Source organism: Theobroma umbraticum, unplaced genomic scaffold (genome assembly GCF_002168275.2).
Source record: "Theobroma umbraticum cultivar Fairchild unplaced genomic scaffold, ASM216827v3 scaffold_50.0, whole genome shotgun sequence".
NCBI classification, from domain to species: Eukaryota; Viridiplantae; Streptophyta; class Magnoliopsida; order Malvales; family Malvaceae; genus Theobroma; species Theobroma umbraticum.
Window position 1 is genome coordinate 5,690,350 of NW_018397261.1, and position 24,649 is coordinate 5,714,998.

Below are 24,649 nucleotides of genomic sequence, written 5' to 3' on the forward strand. Positions count from 1 at the left end.
TTTTTTCAATCATAGATTTTTATTAAGTATCAAAGAAGGGTAAAAAAGCAACCAGATTACCTGGAATGTTACTCGCAAAACAGGTGCACAAGAGGAAACAAAGTTAAATACAGGGTGTTCACATATACATCCCATCATTAAGCAAAATACTAATACACCCCTTTTAGTCTATATCTATATCTATATATATATATATATATATTATCATTTTGTAAATCAAGTTTTCATTGAATTCAAAACCTATTCATCTTGACTTGCAGTTTGATTACATTGTAACAAAAAACATGTTTAAAAAGTTAAATTCAGGTTATCAAATCTTCCTCATTCCACGTAGTATAATATTTGTGAACATTCTCAAGCTATTATTCCTGCGAGCCTTGATTAAATGAGCATCAACTACCAACTGTACACCACACATGCCCATGCAGGCATTTCATAAATTTAAACCCCATTTAAATACATCCAAGATGATAGACTCGATCAGAACACCTTGCCCCGTACTCTTATTAATTTTTGTAGGAGCTCTTTCTAAATTTAGGCAACACCCCTGTTTTCAGAAATAGGAACATTCTCCTCTCCACAATTCTATCAAAGTACCCGCATTCAACTCTTCTTCAACTACTTGGATTCTTGTCTACTTTTATTCTGGAAATATCATTTCAAGCTTTGCTTGTCCTTCAAAAATGGAGTCCCATTTTCCACTTCCTCTTGCTTTCTTGCTTCCTCCTTTTCATTCTTAAAATCTTCCTCTTGAACTTAAAGCCTTCTCCTGTCTATCTTGTGCACTTCTCATGTTTCAAACCCCCAAGTATTTCACTTCGTACGGCATGTCTCCATGATTGAATCTTTCAACAGTGAAAGTATAGAATTCATGGTCAAAATATTCGCTTCTTCGGGACTAAGCGAAGACACCTATCTTCCTCCAGCCTTACACTGCATTCCTCCTGAAGCACATCAAGAAGAATCCATTAGAGAAGCCGAAATGGTGCTCTTCCCTGTAATGGATGATCTTTTATCCAAAACCAAACTATCTCCCCGGGATATCGATGTACTCATTGTGAACTGAAGTGGTTGTTGCTTCTCTCTCCTCCCTTATCATTAACAAATACTCCATGAGAAGTGATATCAAGAGCTATAATCTCTCTGGTATGGGGTGCAGTGCAGGAGCTATTGCCGTTGATTTGGCCCAAAATCTTCTCAAAACTCGTAAGAACTCTAATGCCATTGTTCTTAGCACAGAAATCCTATCCACCGGTTGGTATTCAGGTTACGAGAAGCCTAAGTTACTCCTCAATTGCGTCTTTAGGATGGGCAGCGCCGGAATCCTGCTCAAAAACCAAAAAGAAGCGAGAAAATCATCGAAATATAAGCTTTTACAGTTTTACACAGTCTAAGAACCCAAAGAGCCTTTGACGACAAGGCTTATTTCGCGGCATACCGTGAAGAAGACTCTTGTGGAAATCTTGGGGTTAAGTTTAAGAAAGATTTACTACAAGCCGTAGGAGAAACTCTCAGGTTATACATCACAATCCTTGGTTCCCAAATCTTTCCTCTCACTTGGAAACTATGGCCTGTTGTTTCCATCATTCGAAAGAAATTCATTGACAAATCAGGGGAAATCTACATGCCAAGTTTCAAGACTGTGATACAACATTTTTGCTTGCCAACTTCAGGAAGGCAACCGATAAGAGAGGTAGCCAAAGGGTTAAAGCTTAACGCAAGGGACTTTGAAGCTGCTTTGATGACACTGCATAGGTTCGGGAACCAGTCTTCTTCTTCATGGTGGTATGAGCTAGCTTACTTAGAGGGCAAGGAGAGAGCGAAAATGCGTGATAAGGTTTGGCTTCCGGGGTTGGGCACCGGGCTTAAGTGCAGTAGCTTGGTTTGGGAGTGCTCAAGGCCCATAGTTGGGGAGTCCGAAAGAAGCCCTTGGAGCGATTGTATCCACCGCTATCCTATGCAGGCCGTTCATCAAGGTGTACAAACCGACGGTCACCATTAATTGTGTAATATTATTCTAGGCATGAAATAATTTTTTTAGAAAATAAAAATTCATGAACTTTCATTGATAATCAGGAATGAAGCATTCCTTTTCATGGAAATAGCAACAAAACGCATTCAGAAACCAAAAATATTGGAAGATGTACCTCCAATAGAAGTTGGTATATCTTTCCAATATTCCCTTACCAGACTTATCTCGTTCGAATACGCAAAATTCACTTACTTATCTTTACAATAAAAATTAAAAGAGGATTGCCCACTAAACTTTCGAAGTATAATATTGGCCATGTTTTATACAGACACAAGTCTCAATAGTTTCCGTCACAACTTTCGTAGATATTTAGCAGAAATCATCAAATTGAAGACATAAATATTAGACTTAAAGCTTAATTGGAAGTTCAAAATTTTGAGTTTTTATCAATTTAATATTAAACATTCAATTGTAAGAATTAAGAGTCAAATGTTTTCAATTCTTTATAATTAAGAGTTAAAGGTGTGAGAAATTTAACGTGTATATGACATGAACACTGACTTAAAAAAGTAAAATATAAAAAAATAATTTTATTAGATAGTTTTTTTTATTCATTCAAAATAGTTCATATTATAACGTAGTAATAATTTTTTTATCACAATGTATAATAATTAAATTTTTTAATATATCGTGTAATAATTATATTTTTTAATATGATGTATATCAATTAAAATTTAATATAACACATAATAATTATATTTTTAACATAATTTTCTATAGCCTGTAATAAACGATCTATCTATCTATCAACTTAATTTTTAATTATAAAAAAATAAAAACTATTTGATCTTTAATTATTATAATTGAAATATTTAATTTTTTATTAAAAAAAATTCAAACATTTAACTCCAATGTAAATATTTAATCTAAATATTATAATGCGATATTGAATGGCCGAAATATGGGGGGTCGTTGGAGGCTTAGCTAAACATGGTGGGGCATAGGCGTTAACAGTAAAGGAAAGAGCAATGACTGTCCCTATAAATTCAGGTACATGCATGGTTTAGCTGGGAGTTTAAGATAATGACTGCAAATGGTCAGCACGCCCGGCTGCTAAGGTACTTCCTCTAATAATTAACTTTTGACAATGAGAGGAAAAGCCAGAACATTCTTTTGACTGCAATTTATTGTTTTTTTCGGTTGATTTTATGAGCCAAAGTACGTACAGTACTAAATTTTTTTGTTTTAAGGGATAATGTGCGTACCTCAATAAAATTCATTGGAAATAAATTCCTTGGTCCTTTGTGCTTTGTGATTAAGGGTCCAAAGCCTGTGTTTTTAGCTGTAAAACCAAGCAGTAGTCATTTCTCTCTCTCTCTCTCTCCAAATCTTCTTCCGTTTATGCAAGAATCAAAACACTCATTTTTGGGCCTGGAAGTTTTGCAATAAACGAACGAACACATGTGGGCTTACTTGCTGCAGCTACTGGAGCCTTAGGCCCCCATTTATTCCAATCAGTTAATGAGAAAGAGAAAGAGAAACTCTTCACAAACTAAAAACTTGTGGTTTTTTCAGAGAAAGGGAATGGAATCAATTTTTTGAATATGGAACACTTGTATTTATCATTGATCAATACTCAAGTGCAGCTACAAATGAGTTCTTACACAACATGCAATACAGAGAACTGGTTTCGAGTTAACCGTTTTTTTGTCATGTAACATCTACATAGGGGAAGACATGGACCTATGTTGTTACGTCATTACACGCTTACAGGAAGACATGAGCTCATGAACATGACAAAAACATTCTTATTTTTCGAAAGCCCTGTGACTTGAACTTGACAAAGGACACATTGGCCTAGCCGGAGGATCAGGATCTCAGAAGTTCGAAACAATTAATGATTATGTACTAATTAATTAAGGATACTTAATTACGTGATCGTTTCATCCAAAATTAAAAGAAAATAAATAATTTGCTTTAAATCATTCAAGTCAAAATCCTAGCTATCTCTAACAGCATTTTGTGGGTGCAAGCAACAAAAACGACCACCCAAGTCTAGGGATGTCAAGTTCCTAGTGTTTCTTTCCGTTGCAGCAATTTCTTTTGTGGGGATTCCACACTCGATCTCATTTTGTTTCCTTTGTGTCAAACGTGTCTATCCACAAATTTCTTGATATACTTAATAGTAATAATTAGATTCAGATATTCCAAGTTCCAATATATAACCTATTTATTTATTAGATGCCTTGGTCTAGTCGTCTATAACAAATTTTCATGCACTATATTTGGTAAACTATTGTTTTGTTTTATTTAAATATATGCAGTTATATGCATGTGTCATGGGTGCAGCATTTGGTTTTATTATATCACACTAAACCTCGAGAGAAGAAAAAATGGAAAACTTACAACACTTCAATTTATAAGCCCAATACTTATATTTAATTTCAAAAGAAAGAAAAAAAAAAAAAGATAGATATGTGGTGATCTCATCTAACTAATTGCTTCTTATGTAAACATTATAAGGCGTTATCGTATAATCAAACGTTGAAAAATATATTTTAGTCCTTCCACTTTTTTTCATTCTCGTGATCAAATATCAATTTATTATAATTTTCGCCATTAATTAGTGATAAATACAACCGGGAGCAATGGGAAAATGATAGATGATAACATGAACAGTAGGAGAAATGGTCACGTGGTGATGACAGCAATGGGACTGATTGGATTTTCAAGTATTGAACAGCCCTCTCCACCGAGGCCCTGACCCTTTCACCTGTTAACCATATATGCATTCGACCACTCCAAATTTTTGTGTATTGATTGATTCGAAGAGGCCCCAACAGGAATTCAACGAGAGAAGATGGGAGTAATAAAGGCACTGCTGCTTTTCTCCCATCAAGATTTAGGGTTTGAAAGTTGCCGTTGCCGCTGTGATGGCTTTAAACATGGACATAAATGCTTGATATGGGGATGTTGAACAGACTGCTACCAGCACTAAATATGAGAGAGGGACTCTTCAACACCACCATTAATCACTGCTTGCTGTGGTTGTCGTTTTTACAGTTTCCGGAAAGGCATATGCACATGAGCTGAGTTACTAGTAAGACGGTATTGATGGTGCTGCTTCTTTATTTGCTCATGCTTCGTTCTGAAAAGTAAAACCATTATTATTATAAATTAGTAAGTAGTATTTTAGTGAGGGAAGACCCAAGCACTCACCTAGCCTAATTAAGTTATTGCAATTTCACCTTAATCTTTTTACGCTCTTTACTTCATTATTGAAACTATTGGATGAGGTTATGACTCACCAGAGGTTGCGCTCTTCAACTTTTGCTAAAATAAGGCTGAATAAACAATAAAGAGCACCGGAAATGCAGTTCTTTTACCATATTTTGGGGAAGTTGCCATGTCTTTCAAAATGTAGATAACTACATGCAGCATCTACTTAGGCCACAGGACAGAACCCAACCTTCTCCCATGTGTACATGTATCCTAAAAAGTCCTAACCCACCCCATCCTATCCAGTTAATTTGTAGTAAGTAGTCACTGCCATAAGCGGGGGCCCTGGGCCTTAGCCGCCTATGCATGTACGGGAAAAATGAAGTGTTCGGAAAATTCAATTCTCACCCTCCATTGGGACCGGCTTGAAGGGACAAGTCCCAAGCTCTACGGGGGCTATTATTTTACTCTACAGAAATAAAAGCACCAACGGACATCTTAATTTTGGGTCCTCGATTTAAGGAAAACACCAAAACCAAGGCGAGTTGAAATTATACACGATCCAGATGCAATGCCATCACCATAATGCAAGCATGAACCATCGATGTGATGTTTTTCTTATTACCGTCAAAGCTTTTTCCTCGATTGGAATCCCCTTATTTTCTTTTTGGTTTTTTTCCGATGTGATGTGCATGTGAATTGTGAAGCAAGCATATTAACTTGTTAATTGTTTATGCATTCTCAATGAAATTTCGTACATAGAATTGATCAGATTCCAAGTTGATACTCAACAGTGGGATAAGGTGGAAAGCAAACGGGGAATGAGACAACTATCAACGAAGTTTTTTTCAGCACCTTACATGTGATAAATTCTTCTGTCCTTCACTATGAAGGGAAAGTAAGAGCTCCACATGGCAAGCCTTGTTCATCTTCAACATATTTGGTGGACGAATTGTAGGAAAAAAAATGGTATTACGATTCTCCCAAAAAGGAGTAGCTAAATTCCATATTTTCGCATTATTATTTTATAAAAGAATGTAGTAATAACATTTTCACACTTGGACAGCACACAGATGCGTGAGCACATGCATACTGTGATCGTGGGGACCGAGTGACCATAGATTAGAAAACAAAAACACCAATAGCATTAAATAATTCTGTGTCAGATCACAACTCCAAATCCAACGACGCTCAAAGCTTCATGGATTTACCACTGATTTACTCTTGTGAAAAGTAGCCAACCTTCCAGGATCGCCCTTTGCTTGTGTTGTGTGGGCTACATGATATGTTAAGGTAACCATAGGGACAAGCTATTACCAAGACTATGAGAAACCTTTCCGCACAAGGACCATAACCAGCTTTAACTTCTACCACCTCACCAGTCAAGTTTCCTAACTCCATCCAACTGGCATTCAAGAATCACCAACCACCTTAATTTCCAGCACACAAGACAGAGTAAAGGTCCCTCCCTCCCTTCAGATATTTCTAGTCTCAAAAACACCAGTACCACAAACCTTCTCATATTTGTTCTGCATCCGCTCTCCCCCTTCCAAAAAACCTTTTTCTCTGCCTGATAATGGCTGAAAACCCAGTAAAATGGCTGTTTCTCATTCTAACAAGCTGTCTTTCCTTTGCTCTCGCCCTCTCGGCAAGCAACCCATTGATAAAGAAGACTTTCATCGTCCAAATGGACAAGTCTGCGATGCCAGCATTATTCTCCACTCATCTAGAATGGTACTCCTCAAAAGTAAAGTCAGTAATTATGTCCAACACCCAGAGCGAAGGTGATGGAGATGGAGAAAGGATAATTTACAGCTACCAGAATGCTTTTCACGGAGTTGCTGCTCAGTTAACTGAAGAAGAAGCTGACAGGCTAGAAGAAGAAGAGGGTGTAGTTGCTATACTTCCGGAGATGAAATATCAACTGCACACTACAAGGAGTCCCACGTTCCTTGGATTGGAACCAGAAGAAAGCACTAGCATCTGGTCTCAAAAACTTGCAGACCATGATGTCATAGTTGGAGTGCTTGATACCGGAATTTGGCCTGAAAGTGAAAGCTTTAATGATACAGGGTTGGCATCAGTGCCTGCGCACTGGAAAGGAGCGTGTGAAACTGGACGAGGCTTTGAAAAGCATCACTGCAATAGGAAAATTGTGGGTGCAAGAGTATTCTATCGGGGATATGAAGCAGCTACAGGAAAAATCAATGAGAAAAACGAATACAAATCACCACGAGATCAAGATGGGCATGGCACTCACACAGCAGCTACTGTTGCTGGCTCTCCAGTACGTGGAGCAAATCTTCTAGGTTATGCCTATGGAACAGCTAGAGGAATGGCACCTGGTGCAAGAATTGCAGCTTACAAGGTTTGTTGGACTGGTGGGTGCTTCAGCTCAGATATTCTGTCGGCAGTTGACAGAGCTGTGGCTGATGGAGTAAGTGTTTTGTCAATATCTTTGGGTGGTGGGGTATCATCTTACTATCGTGACAGTTTGGCAATAGCAACTTTTGGAGCAATGGAGATGGGTGTTTTTGTTTCTTGCTCAGCTGGCAATGGAGGACCAGATCCTGTCAGCCTCACAAATGTATCACCATGGATCACTACAGTCGGTGCTAGCACCATGGATAGAGACTTTCCAGCTGACGTTAAGCTAGGAACTGGGAGAACTTTAACCGGAGTTTCACTCTACAAAGGCCGGAGGTTTTTGTCGCCAAACAAGCAATATCCTATTGTTTATATGGGTAGTAATTCAAGCAGCCCTGATCCAAGTTCATTATGTCTAGAGGGAACTTTAGATCCACATATTGTTTCTGGAAAAATCGTGATATGTGACCGTGGAATAAGTCCTCGAGTGCAAAAGGGTCAGGTAGTGAAAGATGCTGGAGGAATAGGAATGATTTTGACAAACACAGCTGCAAATGGAGAGGAGCTTGTTGCAGATTGTCACCTCCTTCCAGCAGTTGCTGTGGGAGAGATGGAAGGGAAGGCAATCAAGCATTATGCTTTAACAAGTCGAAAAGCAACTGCAACTCTAGCATTTCTTGGTACCAGATTGGGGATTAGGCCATCTCCAGTGGTGGCAGCATTTTCATCCAGAGGACCAAATTTCCTCACACTTGAAATTCTGAAACCTGATATGGTCGCACCAGGGGTGAACATTCTTGCTGCCTGGACTGGAGAATTGGGTCCATCAAGCCTTCCAACAGATCACAGGAGAGTGAAATTCAATATATTATCTGGGACTTCCATGTCATGCCCTCATGTGAGTGGAATAGCAGCCTTGCTCAAGGCCAGACACCCAGAATGGAGTCCTGCAGCAATAAAATCTGCTCTGATGACAACAGCTTATGTTCATGATAATACCCATAATCCTCTCAAAGATGCAGCGGAAGCTGCACTTTCAACTCCATATGATCATGGAGCTGGACACATAAACCCATTGAAAGCTCTAGACCCAGGTTTGGTTTATGACATTGAAGCTCAGGATTACTTTGAATTCCTCTGCACACAGAACTTAACAACAATGCAGCTGAAAGTTTTTGGCAAGTATTCAAACAGATTCTGCCACCACACCCTTGCCAGTGCAGGAGACTTGAACTACCCAGCAATCTCAGTGGTCTTCCCAGAAGATACAGCCATTTCAGTTTTGACCCTCCACAGAACTGTCACAAATGTTGGCCCTCCTATTTCAAATTACCATGTAGTAGTTTCACAATTTAAAGGCGCCACCGTTAAAGTTGATCCGAAATCCCTAAATTTCACAAGAATAAACCAGAAACTATCTTACAAGATCACTTTCACAACAAAATCTCCACAAACAGAGCCTGAGTTTGGAGGTCTGGTGTGGAAGGACGGAGTGCACAAAGTACGAAGCCCGATTGTTATCACATGGATACCGCCAATGTAAATTGCACCAATGGATTTTCAGTCATCTATGATTCCAAAATAAACAAGATGCTTTCTAGAGGGCCAAGGGGTTCACTCATTTTATCATTAAGAATGCATTTCTTTCTCTGTTTTCTACAACAATTTTGTAGCATTCACATAATAGAACAGTTAACAACAGTGTTTTATTCTATTCATCATCTGTATCGTTTTGGAAGATATTGAGTATTAAAAGTACAAGACAACAGACCTAGATGAGAACAAAGAGTCGCTTCCCATGGGTATTCCATGGCACATGATTTCGATAGCTTTCACCGACTCAGTTAAAGCCACGATCATGGCTGCAATAGTCAGATGGACCAAATCTAACATAATCTCATTTTCATGTTTCATTCACCACAAAAAATAGTTCTAGGTCATCTACTCTTAAGCTTTCATCAAGCGCCAGGGCCTCTCTGTTCTCATTGCCTAGATCAAGCAGACAAGAAATGAATATCTGACCACCAAATACAGACGTGCACACAACCAAGAAATGAATACTATGCCAGCCGAAACAAAAACAAAAACAATACGCAGGAACTCAAAAACTCAAGATAGACTCTGTTTTTTCTTTTCTATTGGCATCCACTTTTAAAGACATGGTTAAGCAATAAGTGCAAACTTATATACAATGACAGTAAGTTTCAGTCTATCATTAACTCTATCATCCACTTAGATTTCCTCTTGTAACAGATGGCACACATAGCATACAATCTTTGACCCTTTAATTTGGAAACATATAATCTGTTGCAAATATTAACATTTCTCAATAAGTTAAATAGAATCAACTTGCTGTTATTTTCATTAAAAATATAGAAAGAATGGAACAAAAAAACATTTTGTGTTTAGAGCTCAGTCTCTTCCTTCTTTCTTTACCCGCTCCTATGTGTTTTCATTTCATTCATGAGATTCTGATAATTCTGTTCAGCGCAATTAAGGGTCAGTTTAAACACAAAAAACACACTAACCTAGATAGACCTAATTTTACGTCAACATGCAACGGACAGAAGGGAGGAATGGAAACAGGCATATATAAACAACCAGAAAATATAAGACTGCAATGAAATTTCAGAGACGTGAATATAATATTAGGCCATAAAGTGAATCATTGTGTGTTATTAACAATCCCTTAATTAACTGCTAACTTAAGTAGAGCATCCAGCATTCAAAAGGCTGTAGCTTGAATTTATGCACAAAGAGAAGTTGGTCAGGAAAACATGTACACCCTCTACAAGAGGTAACAAATCTTAAAGCATGGAAATAGTCTTTAGCAGGTAAAATTCTTGCATGTACCAGATAATCTATATTACTATATATGAAATACAAAGAAAATTTAAGTATGAAAAAAAGAGACCATCTTATATTAATTTCAAATATATATTTCCATTTCCGAACATATTTTCAGCAGTACATGTCCAACATAAGGTTCATAAACGCTCTACATAATAGGCCTATCCTAGTGCATAGAGGTGATTTTCACACTCGCACTGTCAGTTATAAGCAAACAGAAAAATGAACCTTTCTTCATTTCTTTTTTCCTTTTTCTTTTTCTTTTCATCTCAAGTTTTGAAATTTGAAATAGTAATGGTTAGTTCCTGAACTAACTGAACCTTTTGTGATTTTACTTTAGCTGCATTAGTCCTCATATTATCCACACTAAGCTTGCCATTTTTATGCTGTGCACAAGTTTAAATTAGAACCTAACTTGACTTCACAAATCATACCCCTCTATAGTCAATGTCAAACTCTCATGGCACCTGCTGAGGACTTGACATTAGTAAAAGTACAAGGTTACCCAGAGTTTGCCTCAGAAGTCTGTTACCACTGGAATGGCAGGAAAAAAAAAGAACAAGAATAAGAAAGTATTTTACTCTCAAATAACAAGTCCTGCCTATTCCAAGACAGGCTTTATGCCAAAATATGATGAGGAGCCTAGAAAATGTAAAAAAAGAGAAGCAAAACAGTAAACAATTAACATGCATCTTATAGTTATTAGACCTGAATTTTGCATACTACCAAGCTTTTAACCGAAAGTTTCAAATGTTACTAAAGCATCATTCAGTTTCAAAAGGAAATCGCTTATTATATCTGGAAGGCTTGCCAGGTTTGAAACCAAACCTTAGCCAGGAATATAAGAGCAATATTGTTGCCTGAATTGGGTTGTTTAGCATTTGAAATTTAGAAAAAAATAATGGTTCATTCATCATTTCAAACAGCTCTGTGCTAGATACTTTAGGTTTGATGCAAGCTACTTTTGGTTGCACAATGAATTTTTATCTATTATTGACAGTAAAATTTGAAACTCTCATCCTCTTCAGGTTTCATATGTCGAGATAAATTTTTCAAATTCAACGCCTCAAAGTTGTAAGTTGTAAAGGTCTTTGACTATCCTTGATCATGATAAAAAGCCAAAAATATTATAACAAGGAAAAATCAGTGCCTTTTATGAACAACCAACTGGGGACCCTGAGTAAATCAAGAGCTCTTACTATTTTGTAGACTCTAACTAACATAAGTGTTCAGTTATTAAATATTTACCAGACTTCTGGAAGGGAAAATATAACATTTTTATGACTGACAGAAAAATTGGAACCTTGAAAATCTATATAGAAGTTCTGAGGCCCAAAGATTAAGCAGCTTAGGTGTCCTGACATCTAGGTCCAACCAACCTATTACTACTCTTAATTGCAACTTCATGGTACTTGTTGTATAAACCTATTCTCAGATGGAGGTGTAGGGTCTTCTCTCAGTTTGATAGATCATCTACCTTAACCAAATATATAATCTCCTCAACTACCTATTTTTTGGCAGAAAATCTAATTACTTTTATCAGTTAGTAGCAGTGCAATGCATGATACCCAAACCATATTGGCTTAAGAAGCATGACCTTGCAAAGACACCTACGCATCGGCATAGGTGCTTCTGTATTCATTTTTATAACAGTTATACATTCAGATAGAAAATAACATTAATAGTACCCTCAGCAGCTTCTGCCCATGTTGTTGGTTGTTACAAAGTGCAAGTTGAAAATTACTTTGCTACCTTTTATGTTCAGGAAAAGCAATTTCTATCACATTTTTCAGTAAAACATATACTATATTCTATTCTTGCATTTCACTTCAACATGACTAGGTCTTTGAGTAAATGCTTACTGAAAGAACTTACTAGTAATATCTTTTTCATTAGAAGAAATGAATTATTCCTTTAGGGACTCCAATCTGATTGTAGCAGTAGCCAAACATGGATTTTGAATTAACACTTGAGAAAATAGTCAGGCATTGCTAAAGGTTAAAAAAAGAAAAGTTAGAAATCAACCGATAAGTATCCCTCCCCCAAATGTGGATGTGAGCAAACAAACAACTCATGATCTTTCAATGAATGCCAACAAATTTATCCAAATGAATAGATAAATTTGGTTTGATTAACTATTTACTCGTTTATTTTTCCTCAAAAATTGTACAACGCAATTTATTCATTTCTTCACCTCCATTTTGCGGCTTTTTTTTTTCCAGCTTCCTCAGTAACCATGAAAACAATAACACGATGCAAATCCTAATAAATACATGCTATTAGCACACGATAAATTTCAAAAAACAAAAACAAATAATTGAAAAAAAATAGAGAAAAATTGTGAGAGTTTCTGGAAGTGAGGCTTTGCTAACCTGATGGCATTTATAGACTGCAGCGAGCTTGAGACAAATCTGGGTTTAAAGCTGCAAATGAGAACCCTTTTTTTTGGCCAGATGGATGAAAATTCTTGAATTAATCTTGTCGCTCTCTTGTTCCTCCGCGGCAAGCAAACCACAGACACCGTCAGCGTAAAGCTGATGATCACCGGGCCAGCAGACCAGGTGGGCCTTGCACGGGGCCGAGTAGCTGATGATTATGTTGTTGTTTGAATTTCTTTTTTTTTTTAATGCCTTTTGTTGTTTTGAAAGGAGGTGCATTTTTTTAATGCCAAATCATTGAAATTATGCATCCAATCCACACATAACATTTTTAGGCACACTAATACAGAACTAACACATTACACTTGCATATTAGGTGAGCCTCATTAAAAACTTTCTCATGATAAACCAATAGGACAGAATTCATAAGAAGGAAAAAAGAAAACTCATCCTAGTATACACTTATATTGCCCTCGTTTACCAAGATAGGAAATTACAATGAGTCTTGATCCTAACTCACACACGGCCTATACAAGAGGGCAATTGCATGCTTTCTTTCCATAGTAGTATACCTTCCTGTGTATATTTTGCATGATGTGCTATTGTGCGAGCCACCCTATTTTCCTCCCTTGAGCAATGACGGACCTGTGTACACTAATTTTTCTCCAATAACATGATGCAGTCTTCCACTCTGTGTCCCAATCTTCCATTGCTACACTTATCTTTCAACCATTTGACCAGTTGCAGACAATCTATCTCCACCTGATCAATTCGTAGCTATTGTTGATCACAAATAGATAATGCTTAACTTAATGCTTTGATTTCCGCTTCTACAATGGACACCTCTTTTTTATATGTATTTAATCCAACAAGCATAACATTTGCATGATTATTACGAACGATGAAACCCGCACCTACTTTTACCTCACCATTTAATTTGAAGATAGCAGCATCAACATTAGCTTTAGACCCCAATGGTATTCTCCATTTATTCTCCTAACTTAGCGCACTAGTTTCAGATATACAAAGGGTGTAGATGTCCAATTTTAGCTAATTATTTTGAAGTACTGTGTTACAGACAAATTACATCAGGAGTGTTTCAAATGCAAAAGCATCTAAGAGTGTTCCAAGCGCAAAAGCACCCAGCAGTGTTCCTTGTGCGAAAGCGCCTAAGAGTGTTCCTAGCACAGAAACGCCCAAGGTCGTTACAAGTGCTAAAGCACCAAGGATGTTCTAAGCACGAAAGTGCCTAAGGGTGTTTTAAGTATAGAAGTGCCTAAGAGTGTTTTAAGTCCAAAAGTGCTGAAGGATGTTCTAAGCGTGGAAGCACCCAAGGGTGTTTCAAGTATGGAAGCGCTTATGGTGTTCCAAGTGTGGAAGTTCTCAAAGGTGTTTCAAGCATAAAAGCCTCCAAAGGTGTTCTAAAAGTGAAAACACCCTAAGGTGCTCTAAGCAAGGAAGTGCTCAACGGCGTTCCAAGTGGGGAAACACCCAAAGTCTTTCAAGCATGGAAACGCCTAAGGATGTTTCAAGCACAAAAGTGCCCAAGGTCGTTCCTAGCATGAGAGCACCCAAGAGTGTTCCAAGTGCGGAAACACTCAGGAACAAGCATGGAACAATTGTTTGTATGGGAAAGTGAAAGTAATTCAGAATAAGTGAGAGAGTTCATGAGTTACCTTCAGATTTGGGATGTTCTAGGGAGTTTAGCTTGATGACTCAGATATGAAGATAGTTACGAAGACTTCATTTTAACCTTTCTTTGAAGTACATATACTTTAATACCTTTTTTTTTCTTTCTTAAGAATACACATGGTGCATTATCAAATGTCATTATTCCATTACCCAAGACTTACACCCACTACTCAACTATATTGCCATTTTTTTAATATGCCATAAACCATTCTTTTAACTATTCTTCCATGACAAACATGTTCATCTATGATTGAATGTGTTCTCCCAACTACTCATAAGAATGTGTTATTGATTAGTATAAATATGAGAGCCTTAAAAGTTAGGAGACAATGAGAAATCATTAGAAATCTAGCAGAGAATATACTAAATGCTCTCTGAAGACTCCTCAAAGCATTTTTTCCATTCAGCCTTTCTCATTCGTTGTGATTCGTTACTTCTTTCACCTATTTTCATCCCTCACCACCGGCCACCCAAAGCATTTACGCTTCAAGGACTGCTCCAGTCTTCCTCTTTGCTGCCTCTAACGCATTTCGATTCACTCATTGCAACACATCATCTCTCTCTTTACTAAAATAACCATTTACAAGGGGAAATAGTAGCCATTATATATTGCCACACCATGTTTAATCCTAGCTTCAAAACCTTTTTAGGGTTCAAATGTTCTTGTTTAAATATTAAATTATTTTTAGCCTTCCATATTGACTATAGAATGCATACAATCTCCTCTACATCTATTTGCCCCATCTTATCTAACAACAACAGAAGCTATTCTGCGATAAACGAATGTTGACTTTGAATATCCTTGAAGCTTAAAGCTAGCTAGACAACCTGTGCAAAGCCATAAGTACACAAGCAATAAAATGTAGTTTCCTCCTCAACTCCACATAATAGACACACCAATTCTAAATGCAGAAGTGCCTGAGGATGTTCTAAGTGCAGAAGCGCCTAAGAGTGTTTTAAACGCAAAAACTCCCAATAGTGTTCCAAATGTAGAAACACCAAGGGTCGTTACAAGCGCGGAAGCACCAAGGGTGTTTCTAACACTTAAGCGCCTAAGGGTGTTCTAAGTATGGAAGCGCTCAAGAATATTTCAAGTGCAGAACCGTTTAAGGGTGTTCCAAGTATAATAGAGCTCAAGGGTGTTCCAAGTGGGGAAGAACCCAAAGTATTCCAAGAGAGGAAACGCCTAGGGGTGTTTCGAGCACAGATGTGTCCAAGGATGTTCTCAAATTTAGAGCACTCAAGAGTGTTCCAAGTGCGAAAACACTCATGAACAAGTATGGAACAGTTGTTTGTATGAGAAAGTGAAAGTAATTAAGAATAAATGGCATGGTTCATGAGTTACCTTTAGATTTAGAATGTTCTAGAGAGTTTCGCTTGGTAGCTCAGATATGAAGATAGTTAAAAGGACTTTCTTTTAACTTTTTCTTGAAGTACATATGCTTTACCATATTTTTTCTTCCTTAAGAATACACGTGGTGCATTATCAAGTGTCACTATTCTATTACCCAAAACTTACGCCCACTACTGAACTACATTGTCATGTTCTTAATATCTCACAAACCATTCTTTAATTGTTCTTCGTTGACGAGCATGTTCACCCATGATTGAACAGAGCCTTGAAGGTTGGGAAATAATGAGAAATCATTAGAAATCCAATAGAGATCATACTAAAAGCTTTCTCAAGACTCATCCAAGCATTCTTTCCATTAAGCCTTTCTCATTCGTCGTAATCTGTCACTTCCTTCACCTTTTCTCATCTCTCACCACTTGCTACCTAAAGCACTTAGGTTTCAAAGACTACTCCAGTTTTACTCTTTACCGCCTTTAATGCATTTTGATTCACTCATTGCAACATATCCTCTCTCTCTTTACCAAAATAACCCTTTATAAGGGGAAATAGTGGCCATTGTCACACCATGTTTAATCTTAGCTCCAAAACCTTTTTGGGGTTCGAATGTTCTTGTTTAAATATTAAATTATTTCTAGCCTTCCATATTGACCGTAGAATACTTACAATCTCCTATACATCTGTTTGCTCTATCTTATCTAACAACAATAGAAGCTATTTTGTGACAAACGAACACTAACTTTGAATATCCTTGAAGCCCTACCTTAAAGCTAGCTAGATAGCTTGTGCAAAGCCACAAGTACACAAGCAATAAAATGTAGTTTCCTCCTCAACTCCACATAATGGACACACCAATTCTACATTAATGCATATATTGTTACTGATTTTATCAAATTGTATATGCTTAAGATTTTAAAATGACATACTTGGAAACCTAAAATGATAGGATATTTTATTCACATCATTTAAATTTAAGTTATAATTGATAGATTTTGTAAGTGAAAGGTAGGTTAAAAAAAGGTGTGTTTGTCTATCACAAGCATAAACATGTATACATACATCTTGAATGTGTTGTCCAAAGAAGAAACATAAATTAGAGAAATATGAGGATTTAGGCATCTCAATTGTACATTAAGCATTTTATGAAAATGGCTGTGAATTATGTTTAAACATTATTATCTCATTTGTGATTTCTATGTAAAAGACTTGCTATCTATCATCCACACAATGATATAGATTGATTTTAAATACTAATTTTATGATTTTTTATATTTTTTATCATATTTAATCATAATTAGTAATAATTATTTGAAAAAAAATGTGAGGTGATAGAAAAATAATACAAGAAGAAAGCCCGCTGGTTTCAATTTTTATAAATTGATAATATTAATAAAAACATTTTTTTCAAAAAGACAATCAATTATAAATTTTGTTACTTTTTATGTGTCAAATCAATTTGCTTAGTTGATGAATCTTTGATTTGTGATGAGTTTTAAATAATTTTTTTTATAAATAATTTAACTTGAATATCATTTTATTAATATAAATTTTAATTTAAATATATTTAAAAATATTAATATATATTAATAATAAATTTAATTAAAATAAAATTTGAATGGGCGAACACGAAAAGATAGAGTTTAAACACTTAAACAAATTTTAAAAAAAATTATCTAGACATCCGGTTATGATTGTTGCGAGACGGTTGTGCACCAAAACAGAGGAAGGAGTACAACTGAAGACTGCCATTGTTAGCCAAAAAGCAAGCACAGCACGATTTCTGAAACCTGTACCATTATAATTTGACACTCTCAATCAAAGTACGTTACATCATTACGCCTTCCGATCAAATTTCCAACCTCTCCAAGTCTATCCCACATGACAATTTCTCTTTGGCTAATTCCAAAATCGCCCACGTGTCCTATCACCTGCACATTGCTTCCATTAAGTGGATAAGGAAAAAGGGCTAACGTTACCGTCGAATGCTCCCTCATGGTCAACACGTGTAACAAATCTTGTCAACAGGGAAGGCAAAGCCAAGCCACAACTCACATGCGCTTCCAACGAAGTTCGCCAATCGCAGTCACTTCCAACGAAGTTCGCCAATCGCCACAGTCCGCCACGTGAATAAGGCCTCCCCATTCCAGGAGAGAGAAAAAAGTTAAACAAACAAACATTTCTAATTTCCTTCCGGTGGAAAAGAACCGCCGAAACGTATTCCTTGTGGGCCATCCCCATTAATTTATTTAGATACAGGTGGCGACTGCCTAGGTGTCCCACTTGTACCATTCAAAGAGGTTGGGCTGCCAGTTATCAGAATTTCCTGACACGTGTTCTTCTACCCAGATCATCTTCAAAAAGTTCCGCGAATATATCGCGATACGCGAAATTGACTTCACAGGAAGCAATGAGAAGACATTTTACGGAAAGATGAAGCGCAAGGGTATACACGTGTCAGGACGGAAGCAAATGATGGTCAGTAACGGGTAGCATCGGGCAACAAGGGCAGCTGCGCATGAAGCTGGCATGCCCTGAAGAAGGCTTTCGCAAAAAACAGAACAAAACGCTACACGTTGCCTGTTTCTCTCATACGTTTCAAAAAACAATTTGTTCCTCTCTGTGCCCACCTCTATTTCCCCTTTTCTTTTATTTTTATGCTCTGTTCTCCGTTTATTACTAAATGTTTCGCCGGAGATGATCGGCGGTTGAGGGGAGAAGCTACGAGGAAATTTTTATTGGATAATACTCAGTGGGACGAGATGTTTGTTATTTACTGAGAACTTTCAATGACGGAGGTTTAAAGGAGAATGCTGAGCCAAGACGATGCTGATTCGCCGGCCAAGTGCCGGCAACGGCGTCGCAGGAGGATCCAGATGAGGAGGCTTGCGGCAATTTCAGCTTCTAGCATGGCGGCGTTTCCGACTCAGAGACAAAGGGAGGGTCATGCAGATAGCTCAGGTTGCGTTCCGGAGGGGAAGCGACTACGTATGGTGGAGGCCAGCGATCTGCTGGCGACTGCCACTATGTGTACTTTTTCCGGCGAGGAGGTTGAGCCGACGGCCAGGGAGCGGAAAGTGACTATGACGAATGGGCCTGTGTTCGGGATGATGTCGATTTCCGGGAGGTCACGTGAGATGGAGGATGCCATTTCTGTACGGACCAGCCTCTGCCGGCCCGATGTTAATCTTAAAAAACCGGTGCATTTCTTCGCTGTTTATGACGGACATGGTGGCCCTCATGTAAAGTTTTAATTTATTAACACTTAATTTTCTCACTAATCGTTTTCCTTCTTTTAAAAAGAAAAAGAAGCTTTCAGGAAAAAAAAAAAAAAGAATGGCGCTCACTAGTTTTCACAAAACAGGCGGCAGGCGTTTTAACTTGGAGTAGGGGCGAATCCGTCATTTTGCAGTCTGATTTCTGGATATTGCTTTCTAATGGCCTTTTCGCGCAGGTGGCAGCACTGTGCAGGGAAAAGATGCACGTGTTCGTAGAGGAAGAGTTGATGGGCGTGAAGTGCACAGGACAGAGCGAGTGTGGGAGAGACAGCAGCTCACAAGAGGACGAGCACGAAGAGAGTTGGAGAAGAGTGATGCAGAGGAGTTTTGAGAGAATGGATGAGGTGGCAATACGCACGTGCGCATGTGGGATTGTGGGGCACCAGTGTGGGTGCCACTCAATGGAGGTGGCCCTCGGTGGGTCCACCGCCGTGGTGGCCCTGTTAACGTCGGAGCACATCGTGGTCGCCAATTGCGGCGACTCACGCGCCGTCCTCTGCCGCGGCGTGAAGGCCGTACCTCTAAGTTTCGATCACAAGGTTCGGTTTATTTTTAACGAATGTCTTCGAGCTTGATGAGGCGGAAACGCCCCATATTTAGCTGACGTCTGGCACTTTGACGATTATAATACAGTATTTTATGATCAATTTGTTAGTATATTATTTTTTTAAGGTTGATAGCTTCTTTTTGGAATTTTTTATTAACTTTGGTCTATGTGATTGTAGATTAAGTTATACTTTGTTTATTCTTATGTTACAAAAGTACAGACAAAAGTTATTGACTGGCTGTAGTTAACAGTACTAACTAATAAGACATTACGTTGAAATTATTTTAATGATCCCTTTATGATTAAAAATCTTACACTAACAGGCCTGGTGATGTCTTATTTTGTATTGGTTTCTATCTTAGCCAGTGATGTTTTCTTTTTTAACAGAAATTTGAATTGACTAAAATATGAAGTATATCATTTTCCAACATTGCTTTCACTTTCAGCCGGACAGATCAGATGAATTTGCGCGAATTGCAGCTGCCGGAGGTCAGGTAATCTTTGTAAATGGAGCACGAGTTGAAGGCATTCTTGCTATGTCTAGGGCAATAGGTAAGGTTTTCTGGATTTAAAATTCGATGATCATTTCATTTTGTTCTTACTATAATCATTAATTGCAGAGGAAGTTATGGCCTCTGCAAGAATGGGTTGTCTTGTGCATTACGCGATCCATACAATTCTTTACTATTCTTCTAATTGCATTGCATTATGTTTCAATGTATAATTGGATTTCTATCTTATCATAGTAAATTCTATAAAAAAAATATAAAAAACTGCCCCTTTTGAAAGCTGTAGATAATCTTGTTTTCTCTGTCATGGATGTGCTTCACTTTTCTCTGTTCTCAGTGTTGGATGGACTTTCAAATTGGGAGGCGTATCCATGTTGGACGTCTCAGTTTCCAATAATATCAATTCTTGTATGACCTTTTTCCCTTATATATTGTATCCCTTAAAATCAACTCAGCTATACAATTTAGGTTCTATTTCTGAAATTAAAAATGGAGCAATGAATGATCTCAGACGCCTTGTATATTCTTACAATTTTAACTGATGTCTTGGGGGTCTTGAGTCATCATTGGATTTGTACGAACATTGTTGTCAGTGGCATTCAATTCCTTTAATTTTACCTTTCATTTGGAGCTGTTGAGTTGCTCATTTCTGTTGTCTTATATTATTGATTACATTCAAATTTTGGTTCTGTGATGGATTGTGGTTGATCCTTGATAATTATAATGTCATACTTCCATCTGGCTTTGGTCAGGTCATAGCTACTTTGGAAGCTAGAAAACGATTTGATATATCTATTACCTTGTTAGAGTTGGCTAATTTAGTCAATGCCATCATTAACTCTAGCTCTGGGTATTGCTGGTGTTTTAACTGGAATAATGAAAAGAATGCTTATAGCTTTAAATAGATTATGGTCTCCATGAATCCATATGCCATTCTCAAATTGCCCATGACATGAATTCTTTCAAACTGAGATTGCCAGATGGTAGTCTTCTGTTGTAATATGAAGTTCAAATCTGCCAAATCCATGATTTTATTCAAGTTTATTTTGAAGATCTTTCCAATTTGGTTTCTACAAAGGTGTAGAAGGAAGAATCTTATGTTTTAGATGCTAACTAAGTCTTTTATTTCAGACTAATTCCAAATTCAGAAATAACTGGAAGTAATTGATTTGAGCAATATTGTGGTAATGCTAAATCAATTTGGGGGATATAAGATGACTCAAAAATACCAAAAGATAGTAGAACCAAGTTGCTTGTATTTGACAAGCTGAGACTTGAATTTGTTTGTTTGGAAGTAATTCTATTCAGTTGTATTGTATCATATAGAGTATGCCCTATTGCTCCTGAATGGTGCACCTGATAATATGAAAAACCAAGACAGATTCTAAGTTTGTTGTGTTGTGCTATGGCATCAAATCTAACTTACTCTGTTAGTTGATTTTGTTTCAAATACTGATGCCATAAATGCTTACTCTTTATGGTTCTGAACAGGAGACAAATACCTGAAACCGGTTGTAACATCAGAACCCGAGATAACATTTACTAAGAGAGAACCAGAGGATGAGTGCTTAATTCTTGCAAGTGATGGTCTGTGGGATGTTCTGTCTTGTGACTTGGCTTGTGAAGTGGCTCGCGAATGTCTTAAAGAAGGAAGTAATGGTGCTACTGCTTCTGCATTGAACCTCAATGCAGGACCTAACAAAGGAGATGAAGGGGCTGAAACATTGTATCCATCTCGAAGTGTTCTTGCTGCTGCACTGCTTACTCGCCTAGCTTTGGGACGAAAAAGTTCTGATAACATTAGTGTCATTGTTGTTGATCTAAAGGAAAGTTGAGGAGAAACCGAGCTGAGGTAAAGCAATGTATTACCTTGGAAATATCCATTAGTGTCAATGTATTTCATATGAACATTGTAAATGTCTCATGATGATAAAACATGCACAGGTAATTGTAGTTGCAGAGTAATATCCTTGCATATGTATGATAGAATTGAAATGACTCTGATTTTATGATAGGATATGAAATGGCAAAGATTGAGAGATGCATATGGAATTGTCCTTATATCCTGAGAGTGCCATATGATCATAACTTCATAAGGGAAGGTGTATCTGCTTCAAATTGTAACAATATCTGCAACTTAACCAACTGATGAGTCTTGGTTTTTGGGTGCCTCATCATGGTACCAAACAATGGAAGTCTCCTTTACTTACAATTCTCCTTTTATTCCTTACTTTAGTAGTGCGAAAAATGCAAGTGATGCTTTTTGGTGTCGAAGACCGCAATGAAGAGGACAAATAAATTGGCTATAGGAGTGTAAATACTCCTTAAGATGCCGTGTAAGGGCAGAGTGGTGCTCAAAATTCAAAACCAATCAAGGAAATTGAACCTAGTCACCGACGGGTGAGGTGGCACTTAGCACATGTTGAATAGTCAGAGGAATGCCTTGAGTCCTGTCAAGTTGAATAAGAACTCAAAAGATGGGCAATTATTTTTCTGATTGTTGATCACGTTATTTATTTCTGTAAAAGTTTTCTGTGTAAGTCTATAAGATAAAAGTAAATAAAAATTAGTACTAAAAAAAGGTAATAAAATACTTTGTACACGGCCAGAACATAATTTTAGTCTAATATATAACTGTGGCATAGGGAATATAATCATTGATTACCAATAAAATTTATACAAGTAACATTTTAAAAATTTTTAACAATATAAGTTGCTTGGAGAAAAATCATTAATCATCACATTACTCTGGCAGCATATATATAGATATATCATTCTAAAATAATCCAAGTCTATTAATTAATCAACACAACATGAATTACTATAATACTGCAAGTTAAACTCTAATTTATAAGCCAAGAATACCAAAAAGAACAAAAGAATGTGTTGAATTTGGGTAATAATTAATGTTAAAAACCATCCACTTCCTTGGGTTAATTAGTTGATTATCCCGAACGAAAGACATGGTGGACCTCATGTAATTGTCTGGCCATATGTCTTTACCTTCATTTCTTTTGGATTTTATCTCTATCATATAGAACTTTTTCTAAAGATATACTCATACGTGAAATCAAAATTAAAATATTTAGGTCTCAACTCTCCGCAAGAACATGATGCATACAATCATGGCAGAGGAGCTGACGAGGCTGTCGACAGAAAAAGCAGCCGCAACCAGCGATGGCCGCAGTAGCAGCAGCGGCAATGGCACTGGCAGCTCCTTTCCAGCAGAGAGAATTAAAAACGCAGAGGTGGGTAGAGTGGAAGAGTGGGAGGGTTTAGTGCGGGCAGCTTTAGAGAAAAGCCTCCTGAGGATGGATCAGGTGGCACTGAGCACGTGCGCCTGCGCCAGTCAGTGGAGGTGGGTTTTGCGGGGTCCACTGCTGTCGTTGCAATCCTCACCCCTTATCATGTGGTTGTCGCCAACTGCATTGCTTCAGGCGCCGTTCTCTGTCGTGCTGGGAGAGCCATTCCTCTCTCTCTGGACCACAAGGTTTGAGCCTTTTAAAGTAAAGAACACTCGTTTCGTGTTAAGTGCTTCAGGAACTAAAAAGTGTCGTACCCCGGTTAACTCCACTTGTCTCATTCAAACGGGGATACTCCGCCTTTCTGATTTTGTCGGCCTCAGAAATTGAATACTACTACTTTTCTAATTAATAATGATCGCGGTTGGGCTGTTTCATGGCTGCAGCCTGAGAGGCCAGACGAACTGGAGAGGATTCGAGCAGCAGGGGGTAAGCTTGTTTATCAAAATGGGGTTCGAGTTTATGGGATACTTAACATGTCGCGAGCCCTAGGTAATTTTTATCATAAATGTCTTCTTTAATTTATTGATTTTGGTCATTTAATCTTTCCCATAAACTTATTTTACAAAATTTTCAGTGTTTCTACTTTGTAGATGTTTGTTTGTTTGTTTATGTAAAAAATTACGCATGCCCGGTATTTGTAAAATAAACTAGGAGACAGTTTTGTTTTCACGATTTGTACTATAATTTTTGTTCATCTAAGACTACTGAATAATAACCTGTTAGCAAGATGTATCATCTAAAATTTACTTTTCTGATTGGGCATACATAAAGTTTACTTGTCTAATTTTGTTGTTTTATCTTTTTAAATGCTTGAACATGGTGTTTTTATTTTGGAACAATACAGTATCAACGACCTACTATGACAGGGTTGGCACCTTGTTTCGGCAGGCTGCAAATGGAGCTTCGATTTTCAGCACATATTCTTTCTCCAACAAAATGTTGTTGGTGGTTGTGCTAATCAAGTTGATATGATCTCTGTGATCCAATTATGTATGCCAAACCCTCAAATATTGTCAAAAGATGTCTAATGACTTAGCTTTGCTGGGTTTGAGGTAGCTGCTGGGTCATATAAGGTTTCAAACTGTTGGACTTGGAAAACATAATGTCCTCTAGATTCGGAACGATAAAAACCGAAGGGATGGAGGTCTTCCCTGGCATTATTAAGAAATGATCAGCTGCCTTAA

At 37.5% G+C, this 24,649-nt stretch overlaps 2 protein-coding genes and 1 pseudogene across 2 annotated transcripts; all 3 read left to right on the top strand.

Annotated features, from left to right (window-relative positions):
• The window catches only part of LOC110418025 (3-ketoacyl-CoA synthase 5 pseudogene), a 2,886-nt pseudogene extending 884 nt beyond the window's left edge, over positions 1-2,002 (top strand).
• Positions 2,003-6,193: 4,191 nt separating this feature from the next.
• SBT1.3 (subtilase 1.3) lies at positions 6,194-9,194 on the top strand. The gene has a single exon (XM_021430262.2). The coding sequence runs from the start codon at positions 6,768-6,770 to the stop codon at positions 9,099-9,101; it is 2,334 nt and encodes a 777-aa protein (XP_021285937.1). The 5' UTR covers positions 6,194-6,767; the 3' UTR covers positions 9,102-9,194.
• Positions 9,195-18,357: 9,163 nt separating this feature from the next.
• Positions 18,358-22,169, top strand: AHG1 (Protein phosphatase 2C family protein). The gene is made up of 4 exons (XM_021431314.2): positions 18,358-19,068; positions 19,281-19,643; positions 20,098-20,203; positions 21,652-22,169. Exons 1-4 carry the CDS (start codon positions 18,637-18,639, stop codon positions 21,993-21,995), a joined length of 1,245 nt encoding a protein of 414 aa, XP_021286989.1. The 5' UTR covers positions 18,358-18,636; the 3' UTR covers positions 21,996-22,169.
• Positions 22,170-24,649: the final 2,480 nt, after the last annotated feature.

What these genes read in the sequence shown, in the direction of transcription:
- SBT1.3 (XM_021430262.2), top strand. Translation starts at nt 6,768, where the DNA reads ATGGCTGAAAACCCAGTAAAATGGCTGTTTCTCATTCTAACAAGCTGT.
- AHG1 (XM_021431314.2), top strand. Translation starts at nt 18,637, where the DNA reads ATGCTGAGCCAAGACGATGCTGATTCGCCGGCCAAGTGCCGGCAACGG. An exon ending in ACGGACATGGTGGCCCTCAT is followed by an intron (nt 19,069 to 19,280) that starts GTAAAGTTTTAA and finishes CTTTTCGCGCAG; the next exon opens with GTGGCAGCACTGTGCAGGGA. An exon ending in TGCTATGTCTAGGGCAATAG is followed by an intron (nt 20,204 to 21,651) that starts GTAAGGTTTTCT and finishes GGTTCTGAACAG; the next exon opens with GAGACAAATACCTGAAACCG.